General features: G+C 37.9%; 1 protein-coding gene across 1 annotated transcript in view; it reads left to right on the top strand.

Annotated features, from left to right (window-relative positions):
* Positions 1-14,509, top strand: part of TXK (TXK tyrosine kinase) — a 44,942-nt gene that overhangs the window by 9,136 nt on the left and 21,297 nt on the right. Inside the window, exons 5-7 of the mRNA XM_055339393.1 lie at positions 2,156-2,210; positions 10,662-10,741; positions 11,645-11,772. Of these exons, the coding sequence (XP_055195368.1) occupies positions 2,156-2,210; positions 10,662-10,741; positions 11,645-11,772 (263 nt within the window). The remainder of the gene's footprint in view (positions 1-2,155; positions 2,211-10,661; positions 10,742-11,644; positions 11,773-14,509) is intronic.

The following is a 14,509-nucleotide window of genomic DNA, read 5'->3' on the forward strand; positions in this document are numbered from 1 at the left end:
GATGGATTTTTAACTTACATTTAGGCAAAACTAATATATTTGCTTGTATTATGTATCATGACAGTAAATAAGTACGAAACAACACAATTAACACCAGTGTGAGTGCAGGTGAGAAACATTTAGAGAAAAACAATTTAAGTGAACTACTTTTTTATTTTTATTTATTTTTATTTTTTATTTTTTGAACTTTTTAAAAAAAGGTTTTATTTATTTATTTGAGAGAGAGAGAGCGAGCATGAGTAAGGGGAAGGGTATATAGAGAGAATCATGCTCTCTCTAGAGCATGAGTAGGGGGAAACATATATATAGAGAGAATCTCAAGCAGGTTCCCCGCCAAGCACGGAGCCCCACATGGGGCTCAATCTCGCAGATCCACGAGATCATGACCTGACCCGAAACCAACCGTTGGACGCTCAACAGGCCAAGCCACTCAGGTGCCTCATATATGAACTTTCTGTGTATCAATATGCAGTCAAGGCTTTTCACAGCCTGTTGTATATTTTAGTGAGAGGTAATCATTTTTTTCCTTTTAGCACCTACATTTCACAACTTGGCGAGTGGGAGCATCTTTAAACTAGTCCCTTTGGGGGCAGCTGGGTGGCTCAGCGGTTGAGCATCTGCCTTTGGCTCAGGTCATGACCCTGGGGTTCCGGGATTGAGTCCCGTATTGGGCTCCCCACAGGGAGCCTGCTTCTCCCTCTGTTTGTGTCTCTGTGTCTCTCATGAATAAATAAATAAAATCTTAAAAATAAATAAATAAACTAGTAACCCATGTCTTTAACTGTCTCATTTATTTTGAAAGAATTTCTTCTTTCTACAAGAGGTCTCAGACTCATTCTGAAAGTCCCTCCCTCAATGTGAACATTCATTAAAAAATACTGATATTCACAGTCCAACATCACAATTAAGTCCTGTTCCCACCAAGTGATGGGTAGTCCAATGACTTCATCTAGAATCACCTGTAATCATCCTCTATGCTTATCTTTTTAAAAGTTCATTTTTAACTTGAGGCCATTAGTGTTTTTAATACCTGACCATTCTAATTTAGTGGCAGCCTTTTACTACTGAAGGCGAAGTCCACAAGATATGATAGATTCCATCCTCAGAGGCAGATATAGGAGTTTCATGTAGCCGCTCTCTGGCCTACCCACTGTGACCTCAACGTATGGTTATATATGCATTTTTCCTTTCACTGTTCACAAGAATAGCATTTCTGGTAATATTACATTAACTCCTTTTTAAAATCTTATTTTGAAATGAAAGCTTTTCCATTTGTCTTCTGTCCCCTTTGTTCTATCATTTCCTCTCTCTTTCCTGTACGATATTTGCTTACTGACTAGATCTTGTCCGACCAAACTATAGTTTTCAATTATACTCATTTAATTATGTTTAGCATACGTGGTTCTGATATTCTGAAGTCATTTAATGATACGTTTCCTGCAGAGGAAACAGCAAGAGAGGAGGCAGAAAGGGGCTCGGTGAATTTGAGGAAGGAAAACTCCAGTGTGGCTGGAGCTTAGCAACGAGGGATAAACAAGCAGAAGGATAAGAGGGTGTTGGGAGCAAGGTGTATGCTAGTTATTAAACCACTAACTTTACTACAAGGTGACATTCTTGGGGGAGTTAGATGGGTCAGAGTGGGTTTTAATTTTGGAAAGGTAACACAGCACATATAAAAGCATGCAGATAGGAAATTCCTGAGAGCAAAGAAAGAAATGGGTATTTTTTACCCATTTTTAACCCAATTTTTACCCATTTTTGGTTTGTCTACCAAAGCTCGGTAAATTTTTATTGAAGATGATGAATTCTTTTTTTTTTGAAGATGATGACTTCTTAACCACATACCTTTTATGAAAATTTTTAGGGGATCAAACCACTCCAAATCATATGCTAAGTGTGTGTCAGAAAGTTGAATTCAGATATGATAGAATAAATCAGGTATTGGGCTTATAGTTAATTAAACTGTATTATGCAGAATTAATGACACAGAATAATCCATTTGTTGTCTATCAGAATTAAAAAACACTAAACTTTCTGAAATCAGTTCTGGAGTAAAGTTCTTACAAATGAAGGAAATGAAAGCAAGGGTTTTTTTTTTTCTTGGGGAAAAAAATGGAATATAAATTTTTAAAATGACTTTTTACGGCTTTCGCAGGTGGTACCACAGAAACATTACCAGAAATCAAGCAGAACGTGTTTTGAGACAAGAGGTAATTCAGTTTGTTCACGAATATCCTGCGTGTATTTTCGAAATTTCCCAGAGATATGCATTGTAAAGATACGACCAAACTGAAAAGGTTTATTACTTCCTGTTCTTTTCAGTCCTAAAATACGATCACAACTTTCTCTGTACCGCACATTTTCCGAGAAGTTATAAACCAGATGTATTAGTATCAGATCGTGTTTTTCACTGACTTTCATTGTAACTTCAGAGGCGCGCTTTTCCTGAACCGGTTTCAGATCCAACCTACCGAAACTCCCCGTGCCCCCAAAGTGCACTTTGCAGTCGAGTCAGCGGGGGACCGGCCCGTGCACCTTGCATCACAGACCATACAGTCTGCACTCTGTCTTCATGACCTGGGCTAAGGGACACAGATACAGACCCAAGCCCAGGGCTGCGCTTTCTTTGTTCTTTGGAAACCAAAGGAACAGGAGGGTAGCCAGCATATCAAACTCAGATCAAAACTGCTCTTTTAGGTCAGAACAAAACAAAACTGCATACAGTTTCCAACGGCCGGTAAATATGATCTGTGGGTAAACATAGAGTCAAACCTAGAAACTAGGTAAGACGTATGTGTGTCATTTTGCACTGCCGTCGGATGTTGAGGAAATCTAGAAATATGAGTGAGAATCGCTTCTGTAGCTAAGAAGTCAATGCCAGTAACGGCTCAAGACACCGGAGGAGGTCAGTGCGCGGCAAGTAGGTTGGTCACACGGAGTCAGGGGGACCCAGAGCCGGTCTCACCTGCCTGGGAGGAAAGGTGGGCCCGCCTGGCATGGTGCCAGCAGGTGGCCTTCTGTAAAGTGACGCTAGTAGGCCTGGAACGGACAAAGAGGTTGTGCCAAGGAGGCAGAGCTAGAGAAGGAAAGTTCTCCACTAGGTGCCTGGTGAGCAAGCTAGGGACAGGTGAGATGGCCAGGTGCTTATACTTTTCTCATGCAGAGGTGCGTGAGCCACCTACCGGGTTACGTGTTTTAACCTCTGACATGAGGTCGATCATAGGTGTGTCGATTTCTTTTTCTTTATTTTTTTGGTGTGTCGATTTTGAATGAAGCATTGTACTTCCATTTAATTGCCATGGATACACCTGGAGCCAACCCATTGCTTTAGCTGCTGTGCTTGATTACAGGAGTAAACCGGGTCTGGTTGATAAACATTCGAATTGTTGCTCACCGCTTTGCCTTACGAGCAACGCTGCAGAGAACGTTCTTGCACACGTCCTCTTGTACACAGGGGCCAGGATTTCTTCTGCTTAGGCCCAGAAATGACCTGGTCGGAAACTACGCGCAGATCTGACATTACTAGATATTTTGAAATTGTGATTCAAAGTACTTGTGCTAATTTGTACTCATACAAGGAAAGGGAAGACTGGTCCCCTACTCTCCTGCCAACTGTTGGTAGCTTCATACTTTTCTTTGATTCTCTGAGACGCTGTAAATATATTTTATATATTTATAAAAATATATAAAAATGTGCATTTTCCTTGATTAAGGAAAGCTTTTTTTTTTTTTTTTTACATAGGTAGCAGCTTTATTTGTTGCAGCCAAAAACTAGAAACAATTGCCTTTCATTTTTTTTTTCAGGATTCTAATGTTATTTTATTATTATTATTTTTAATAATAAATTTATTTTTTATTGGTGTTCAATTTACCAACATACAGAATAACACCCAGTGCTCATCCCGTCAAGTGTCCCCCCTCAGTGCCCGTCACCCATTCACCCCCACCCCCTGCCCTCCTCCCCTTCCACCACCCCTAGTTCGTTTCCCAGAGTTAGGAGTCTTCATGTTCTGTCTCCCTTTCTGATATTTCCCACACATTTCTTCTCCCTTCCCTTATATTTCCTTTCACTATTGTTTATATTCCCAAAATGAATGAGAACATACACTGTTTGTCCTTCTCAGATTGACTTACTTCATTCAGTCGAGTGACCTCGCATATGAGTGTTGGCCGTCGGGCTTCCTCTGCTGACACCCTTTGCTTAATCTTCTACAGCGTGTTTGCCTTTGTAACTGGTTAATATGTATTTTTAAAGTATATCCTGAATCTTTTGTCAGTTACATGCTACCAGGATATTCTTCTGAGTTTTGGCCCTAAATTTTTTTTTCTGCTCTTATTTTAAATTTTGAAATACGTTAATGTCAAATGTCTCAATTTTTGTGATCTCTCTTTTTTTCCTCTTTTAGTATAATAAATTCTTCTCTCTCCTGAAGTAATGAAGGAAGTTTATATTTTATTTTAAATGGTTAAAGATTTACTTTTCATATTTAGGTCTTAATCTGTCTAAAGTGTGTATGTATGTATGTTACGTGTTGGGATTTTTAAAAATATACATATTTTTCCTGTATATATCTTCACATATTTTTGTAATTTATATATTTTCTACTTTTTTCTATTTCTTAAGAAATATCTGGATTGAACCCTACTTGGTCATGAGGCATTTAAAACATATATATTGCTAGTTTGAGTTTTCTAATATTTTATTTAGCATTTGTCCTATTATGCTCACAAGGAGGCCTGGCTTCTAATTTCCTACACTCTTTGTTTAGTTTTAGTATAAAGGCTATATTAGCATCGTAAAATGAGTTGGGACATGAAGTTTTTTGTTTTTTGTTTTTGACATGAAGTTTTGTCTCTTTTTCCAATCTTTAAAATAGTTTATATTGAATAGAATTTATTTGCTCCTTGAAGTAATATATATCTCTCATAAAATAGTATGGATGTGCTGCTTTTTCAAATAGATATTTGACTACTGATTTAATTTTCTTCTCTTCTTGAGATGTTCAATAATTTACATGAAGAATTACCTACTTTATAGTTATTTTCAAATTTATTGCATTAATTTTTATAGAAGTATCTTATAATTTTATTCAATTCATATTTCTTTTTTTAAGATTTTATTTATTTATTCATGATAGACACACACACAGAGAGAGAGAGAGAGAGAGAGAGAGAGGCAGAGACACGGGCAGAGGGAGAAGCAGGCTCTATGCAGGGAGCCCGATGTGGGACTCGATCCCAGGATTCCAGGAAAACGCCCTGGCTGAAGGCAGGCGCTTAAACTGCTGAGCCACCCAGGCTGCCCTCAATTCATATTTCAACAGTATGTTCATAGAGTTTAAAAATCAAAAAATTTTGGAGCTTTTTTCCATCCTTGTCCCCAAGACACCAATTCCTTTCCCCAGAGACAAACTTCTATTATTAGTTTATTTTGTGCCCTTTCAGAGATGCTTACTACACACACAAATAGAAATATATTTTCTTATATCATTATTTTTACACAAATGGTAACATATTATATATATTCTTGTGTGCATTACTTTTTTCATTTAGCAATATGTATTGGAAAGGAAACTTTTCATGTCAGTACACAGAAAGTGTCCTTATTCAGTCTACATCTGCATAGTATTTCTTACTTTGGACATATCACAATTTATTTAAGAAATTTAATGGACAGGGGCTTGGGTGGCTCAGTCATTGAGTGTTGGACTCTTGGTTTCCAACTAGTTTTAATCATGGGGTCTTGGGATCGCCTGTGTGGGACTCCGCACTTGGCCCGGAGGCTGCTTGGGATTCTCTCACCCTCCTCTTCGTCCCCTCCCACCTCTTGTGCTCTCTCTCTGTCTCTCTCTAGAATAAATAAAATCTTTTTAAAAAAGAAATTTCATGGGAATTTATATGGTATATACTCTTTTGCTTTTAAAACAGTGCTGCCATCAGTAACCTATCTACACAGCTTTTCCCATTTATGTTAGTATATATGTAGGATAAATTCCCCAAGGTAGATATTCTGGGTGGAAGGGAATGTACATTTCTAATTTTGATAGGTGTTAAAATGCCATCTATAGAAGTTGTACAATTTACAACCCTCCTAAAAGTGTAAGAGAGCTCATTTCCTCACAACCTGTCCAGCAAGTATTAAATGAAACGCGTGGCACTTTGCTCTCTGACATCTCGCCTCAGTGTGGGTTTCGTTTACATCTCTTATCGCAGGAGTGCTAAGCATCTCTGTGCATAGGAAATTTTATATATTTGTATCTCCTTTTCTGTAAGCTGTCTATTCATATCCTTTGCAAATTTTCTGTTTAAATGCTTTCCTCACAATTTGTAGGACTACATAGTGACATTAAGGACGTTAGCTCTTTGTGATATGTGGCAATACTCTTCCCAGTTTTTCAATTGTCATATATATTATTTTATTTTATTTTATTTATTATTATTTATTATTTTATTTTTTTGCTGTGAATAGTGCTTGAGTTTTATATGTTTGAATTTATCATACAAATTTTTGTAAACCTTTAGGGTTTGTGTCAGGTTAGAATTGTCTTACCCATCCTGAGCTGATGAAAGAAAAATTCCTATTTTTTTTATTACTTTAGTGGTTTTATTTTTTACATATACATATTTGATTCATTTGTAATTATTCATGATGCAGAGTGAGGTATGGATCTGATTTATTGTTTTTCTAGATGGTTACCAAGTGTCTATGTTTTCCATATTTGATTTGAGGTGCCCCTTTCATCATAAATGCAGCTCCCATGTTGGACTACATCTGGCCTCACTACTTGGTTTCATTAATCAGCTCGTGCATTTTGGTGATGCCTTTATAATATTTCAAATACCGAGGCTTCTTTTGTACAGCTAGCCTCCCTCACTCTTATTTTTCAGAAATACTCTGGAGATATACTTTATACATGCAGATCTCACAATTACTTTGCCTAGTTTTAAAAAGCTTCTCGCTGGTCCATTAGATTTACAGAATAACCTAGGGGAAATTGTTTGGACATTAAAAAATCAGTGGGGTTTTGGGACCAATTTGTTCTGGAACCCATATATTAATTATTTATATGGAAAAAATTAAAATTAGGTCCCTGCTTCAAGCAAAAATAAATCTTGGATGGATTGAAAACCTAATGAGAAACACAAATATCTTTGTATCTTTTAGGAGCACTTTATTTATTAAGATTTATTTATTTATTTGAGAGAGAGCATGTGGTAGGTGAGGAGCAGGAGGAGCAGAAAGAGAGGAAGAGAAGAACTCTAAGCAGACTCTGGGAGGAGCATGGAGCCCAGCACGGGGCTTGATCTCAAGTCTCTGAGATCATGACTTGAGCTGAAACCAAGTGTTCACCCAACTGATTGTGCCACCCCGGTGCCCTGTTAGGAGCATTTTATAACTTTCTTCGTATAGCTCTTGCACATTTATTTGTAAGTTTATTTTAACATATTTTGTTGTTGTTGCTATTATAAATGGGTATATCTTTTTTTACTTATGAAAGCTCTTGAGTTCTGTGAATTAATTTTGTAATTGATGACTTTGAACTCACAGTTTTTTTTAGTAGTCTTTCAGTTGATTCTCATGGGTTTCAGGTAGAATTTTATCAACAGCAAACAGTATGATTTCAACTGCTTTTTTTTTTTTTTACAATTTAATACAATATTTCTTGGTGTGTTTTTTTCTTTCTTTCTTTTATTTTTTTGCCTCTCATTTAATTGCATGCACTGGTATCTCAGAACAGTATTAAATACCACTGCTGGCAGTGGGCATTTTTTTTCCTGATTTTAGTTGGGATGGTGCCCACAGAGAGCATAATGCTGGACTTGGGGACTAAATGTAAATTAGGGCTGTTGTGTTAAGGAAGCACGTATATATTACTATTTTACTGAGAATGTAAAGAAAACTGATTCTAGAAGTTGAAATTTTTCAAATGCCTTTACAAGGTCTATGTGATGTTCATGGGATTTTTCTCCTCAGATCAATTAATAGAAGGAATTCTAATAATAAAATCCCTAATATTGAGTTACTCTTGCATTCTTGTTTGCAATCCCTTTTGGTCATAGTATATTGTTTTTCCACTGTGCTACTGGATTCAGTTTGTTAATATTTAGTTAGGACTTTTTTAAAATTTTTTTTTAAATTTTTTATTTATTTATGATAGTCACAGAGAGAGAGAGAGGCAGAGACACAGGCAGAGGGAGAAGCAGGCTCCATGCACCGGGGGCCCGACATGGGATTCGATCCAGGGTCTCCAGGATCGCACCCTTGGCCAAAGGCAGGTGCCAAACCGCTGCGCCACCCAGGGTTCCCCTTTAGTTAGGATTTTTGAACAGACATGAGACTTATTAGTAGATTTCCGTTTTGTGCACAATCTTTGCTGTGTTGTTGGTATTGATATTAAACCCACTTTATGTAAAAATTTAGAAGCTTCTCTTTATTTCACATGCTCTGGAATTATGCAACATTACAGTATGTCTCTGTGGTGTTTTTAATGTTGTAGCTCTTTAAAACCATATCCATTTTCCCATGTAGTAGATCCATTTACATTTCTAGATCTTCTGGAATCAATTTTGATAAAATTTATGTTTTGTTACTTAATCACTCATTTCTTTCAAGTTTTCAAATGTGTAGAGTCAAGGTGATGCTTTCATTTTTTCTCTGGATCCTTGTCGCTTACTTTTTGAAGCCACATTATCTATTGGTTAGATTGGTCAGCAATTTACCTATTTCCTTGTTTTCTCTTTATAACAAGATTTTGATTTTAATTACCAGCTCTATTATATTTTTGTATTTATAATTTGTTATTTTGCTTTTGTCTTTTTTCATTTCTTTCTTCTACTTGACTTGGTTCTTGTCCTAACTTCTTGAGGTAGATACATTTACTTTGCATCTCCTTTGTTTATTGATGCAAGTAATAAGACTGAATAGCAGAGTTTCCAATATATGGCATTTCCTTATTATTTTCTAGATGTTTTCATTTTTATTTGAATTTCCTTGAATTATATAAAAGAGAACTTAAAAATATACAGGTAGTAGTAGCTTTCTCCTTTGGGGATTGTTATTAATTTCCATTTTTATTGCTTTGTGATCATGACTATTTGTACTTTTTCCACTTTGAAGAGGAGGTCACTACTTATACAACTTGACTAAATGCATGATGCATATGTGTCTATGTATATACACTACATACTATGTACTGTACATAAAACTTTGCTTTATATATCTTAGTATTTTACATCTTTTACATCTTGTGTTCTCTATGGTATGTAACACAATCCTTGTGCATGGTAGGAATTCAATAAAAGCTAGATTTTTATTATTTTAAATGGTTATAAGAGGTTTTTTTGGCTTAAAAGTTTGGTTTGAAAATGAGGCTTGTTCCTTGGTGAACATCTAGAAGAAAGAGAAGACTCTGCTTAATGTATGGTGTTCATTTTAAGGGTCACATCATGGTGTTTGGTTTGGACAGTTCTTAACTTCTTGGCACTTCTTAAGTGTAAACTTTCACACATTCGGCAAGCTTTTGAGGTGTTTCACTCTCCACAAGTGTAAACATATTCAGTAAAGATGAAAACTTCTTACAGTATCAACAACTAACACAAACCAAACATTCAACGTCCTTTGAAAACAATCCACAGCTTTCTTGGAATTTCCCAGAGGATGTCAGTGGGAATCCAACTCATAACCTAACACCAAACATATAATATTCTTCTGTCCTGCAATTCTCTGCCTGTCTCTCCTATACTCTGGAGAAACTAAGATGATTCCCAACGCTCTTCTCTCCAAACTTTCTCAAAGCTTCTCTCTCCATCCCTAGCATGGATTCTGCTCACTTTCCCCACTTCCTGCTTTTCCAGATATGTTTCTCCTTGCCTCCCTCACTCTACCTTCTGTGTTGTTTTTCTTCCACAATACAACCTGCCAATCTGTCTCAGAGTGCTTCCTATTCATTAGCTATGTTTATCTATTATCTTGCTCAATATAACAAAAATAATGGGGATGCCTGGGTGGCTCAGTGGTTTAGCATCTGCCTTTGGCTCAGGGTGTGACCTGGGGTCCCAGGATCGAGTCCCACATTGGGTTCCCTGTGGGAAGCCTGCTTCTCCCTCTGCCTGTGTCTCAGCCTCTCTTTCTGTGTCTCGTGAATAAATTTAAAAAATATTTAAAAATTAAAAATAACCAAAATAAATGGTGGGGTACATGATTGTAAAATGCAGATTATTGTTAGAAAAATCAAGAACGAGGTTTTATTTATTTATTTATTTATTAGGTTTCATTTATTTATTCATGAGAGACACAGAAAGAGAGGTAGAGACACAGGCAGAGGGAGAAGCAGGCTCCATGCAGAGAGCCCAATGTGGGACTTGATCCCGGGAATCCAGGATCAGGCCCTGAGCCAAAGTCAGGCGCTCAACTGCTGAACCACCCAGGCTTCCCAGGAACGAGGTTTTAAAAATACTCATATATTACAAATTCTTGTCCCAATTATGTATTTTTAGAGGTGGGACTTCTTAATGTATAAGGGAGATAAGATTGCCTATATTTGTGAAAACAGTCTCATTCACATATAGTAAGTTAGTAACGGTTTGGTTTTCATTCCTGAGATGTAGATTTGTCTTTCTTCCTAATAAGGAATAAATGTGTACAATGAATTGTTTTGCAGTCTAAAGAAGGTGCATTTATTGTCAGAGATTCAAGACATTTGGGATCCTACACAATTTCTGTGTTTATAAAAGCTAGAAGGTAAGCAATTATGATTTTGATCACTTTAGAGGTAACACTCCTTGGGACAGTCCTTCTTACGGAGACACCATCATGTAGAGAAAGAGAGATCTTAGCATGGAAGGTTGCTGGCCTGGAAGTTAGTACATCTGATCCTCTCAAGTTGTATCCCTAACCAGCTCTGTGTGTGGGCAGTGACTTAGCCATCTCCTTTTCCTAACCATGAGGAAGTTGGCTTAGTTGTAGACAGTGGCGGTGCTTTCCTCACATTCCTTGGCTTACCTTGGGGTTTTCCTGCAGAGAGTTCTCCTGCACTCAGGAAGCTTCTGTGCCTTTCTGCTGGAGGATGTTCTCTGGCTGTGGGAACTCATGGTCCCCCTGGGTAGACTGGGAGTGCCTGAGAGCACCCTAGGAGCAGCTCTCCATCAATGAGAAATGGAAGGTCCCCTCCTCAGCTCCTTTGCACTTTAGTGGGACAATTCTCAGATGTGTTCCACAGTCTCTTGTGTCTTCCTAGAGCCCTGGTAGCTCATAGCAAACCTGCTCATCCATATACCCTCTATCAGTTTTCCTCTTTGTTTGATATCTCCTTACACCCCTTGGGTTGCATTTATTCACTCACTGAACTGATATTGGCATTCTTCAAATGCTTATATGTGTCCATAATGGGCTCTACATTTTTGGACACTGGAATTGTCAGCTAGACAAGTTTGGCTGAAGTTATGTTCAAATCTATGGACCCAATAAGATAACTAAGGAATTTACTCAGGGGCTGTGAGGCACCAGTTGAATCTAACCCACTCTGCAGTGTGTAGTGTCACTGGAATAAAAAGTTTTAAAGGTGGAATCCTATTGCTCAACGAATTGACTTAGTTCCAAAGTGATCTTTTGCTTGTTTACTAATTCACATTTTATTGATTGTAGAAATATGGAGGCTACCATCAAACATTATCAGATTAAAAAGAATGAGTTGGGACAGTGGTACGTGGCTGAAAGACACCTCTTTCCATCAATCCCTGAGCTAATCTGGTATCACCAGCACAATGCGGCAGGTAAGTCAGGAGCTTCAGGTGAAGAGAGGCAGGGAGCCAGGCCCCAGACAGGCAATGCATCTTTGGTGTCAGACACTGAACAGGAGCAAATACCCCACCCCCTGCAGAAATGCCTAAGAGCCTGAAATACAACTTGTGATCTGAACAGGTCTCCTCATTGATGCTTCTTTGTTTTTCTAGTCAGGGGACAAGAGGTAGGTTGATTTTTTACATTTCTGTCAGGTTAGAAAAATGATAGCTGGCAGAGAAGCAAAAGGCAATGCAATCATCAATGCATTAGTCTGACATTTATGTAGGGTGAAGTGTAATGGAATTTCAAGTGTCCTAAATAATCATGCCTCCTTCTCTTTGCCCCCCAAAATTTGCTCTCTACTTCAATTTTATGGAAAATTACCCTTAAATATCTCCTTCTCTGTTCTTTCTTGTTTGGTGAACACAAAAAGTTGTAGAGGACACAGCCTTTCACAGTCAGAATTTGACTTAAATAAAGCAGAGGCATCATCATTTGACCTCTTCCCCAAGTGTTTGCAATACTTTAGCAATAATTTTGCAAACGTATCATCTATGGAAAGATCTAGGATTCTAGAAAGTTTCACCACAATGACCCTCACAGCTTTAGCCTTCAGCCCTCACTCAACCTCACTCAGCCCTCGACCACTTTGAAGCCATCGGGGAATCTTCTAACTGCAACATTATAGAATTTGGAACCTACTGTAACTTTTCATATTATTTTGACTTTGCCATACAATACTTTTTTAGATTTCTCTCATGAAAAGTTGTTTACAAAAAAATCCTTTTGGAAAGTGGCCACTTTTCCACTACACAGGTTCTAAATATCAAGAGTAAATCAAAGGAAGTTTTTCTACATTTATGGGATGAATCTGAATAGATATTCCAGATGGTCACTGGGAGGTTGGTTAGAGAGGAAGTAGCAGTGAGTCTGAGTGGGGCTAGAGAGGACATATTTGTGTCTAGAGATAGAAATAGAATCAGATCAGTCCTGAATTTTTTTTCTCTACAGTCCTCTTTTCCTTCCCTTCAAAGAAAAAAAAATGAGAAACAGAGTGGTTATGCTAGTGTGGTTAAAAAAAATTACTAACGTAGATCAAGATGTGCTGACATGAGAAGATGGTAATGATAAGTTGTTCAGTAAAGAGAAAAAAGTGCAAAGCAATATCTCAGAATATAGTCCCACTTTTATAAACAAAAATACACACGTGTGTGTAGAGAAATTTTGTTTAAAGTATAGGTAATAATTTTCAAACTAATCAAATTATAGCATACTACAAACTTACTGTTTACCTCTGGGGGATGACACTGGGGTAAGGGAAGATTATATTTTCTGCCTTATAAGATTGCTTTAGGGTTTGATATTTTTTGTTACAGCATACATGATTATTCTTATAATGTATAAAATACCATATAGATCACTTAAAAAAAAAACTGGATCAGGGGTATCTGGGTGGCTCAGTTGGTTAAGCATCTCCCAGGGTCATGGGATTGAGCCCTGCATTGGTTCTCCTTGCTCAGCTGCTTCTCCTCCCTCTGCAGGTGTTCTCTCTTTCTCTGTCCAATAAATAAATAAAATCTAAAAAAAAAAAAAGAAGAAGACAGTGTGAGGTTATTATATACAAAAAAAAAAGAAGAAAAGAAAAAGCTGGATAAAACAAAACAACAACAACAGAAGAAAACCTTCCAACTCTAATTGCTCTTTATTAGGGAGAAAAGAAAATAAAAAAAGATAGAAGAAAATGAGAAGGGAAGATGATAAGAGGAAAGGAATGGGACCCCAAACTAGTGGATGCTTAGTGAAGACTTACTTTGGGCCAGACCCTGCTCTGAGTGCTTTTATGTCTATTTATTTATTTAATCTTCAGAATGATCCTATGAAGTAGGTGCTGTTGGTATTTCCATCTTACAGATGAAGAAACTGAGGCATGATTGGTTACACAGTTAAAAAGTGTTTGTGCTGAGATTGGAACTCAAGGACTCTTTGAGACCATTGGAGTCATTGAACCCACTGGCTCCAGTCTGCACTCAATGGCTGCTGTAGCCTCCAGAAAGAGACACGTCCTATCAGTAGATGGTACTTGGGATCCAGTTTCAGGAGGCTGTGAATCAGAGCCCATGACTATCCTGTCTACTTTTTGACTTCTGGTCTATTTAGCTCATGACAATCCATCTCTTTCCCGGAAGTAAGGACAATGCCAAGAGGGTGACAGGCTTCCTTCTGTCAGAGAGATAGACTCTCATTAAACCACTGGTAGAGAATCACAGAATAAAAATGTTGAGCAAACAAGAACTTGGAAAATTAGAAGAAAGTATCAGGGTCTTAAAGAAATTCCTCATTTTGTTCTTCGTTCGGATCCTGCATTATAGGATCCCAACTCGATGAGGGCTTTAACCTCAGCTAAGTCTTCAGAGTCACTAGTGAAGTAGCTTTTCCTATTCTCTCTTCAGACATTCACCATTCTCCTCAAGACCCCATTTCCAGTGTTGTCCACTGTCCCTATCAGCAAACCCCTTGGCATCCACCTTATTAAGAAATTTGAAGTCACCTGACATGAGCTCCCTCGACCTTGTCTTCCCACTGCCAAGCTCTCAGCCTCACCTCCCTCCTTCCAGTAGTAGCCAGGACGAGCCTTGGCCCCTGCTCCCTCCACTCCTCTCCTGCTGAGACCACCCACCACCCTTTCTCTCCTGTAGCTTGTCCATTTCTTCTTACCTTCTCCCTTTA

The sequence above is a fragment of the Nyctereutes procyonoides genome, unplaced genomic scaffold (assembly GCF_905146905.1).
Source record: "Nyctereutes procyonoides isolate TBG_1078 unplaced genomic scaffold, NYPRO_anot_genome, whole genome shotgun sequence".
NCBI classification, from domain to species: domain Eukaryota; kingdom Metazoa; phylum Chordata; class Mammalia; order Carnivora; family Canidae; genus Nyctereutes; species Nyctereutes procyonoides.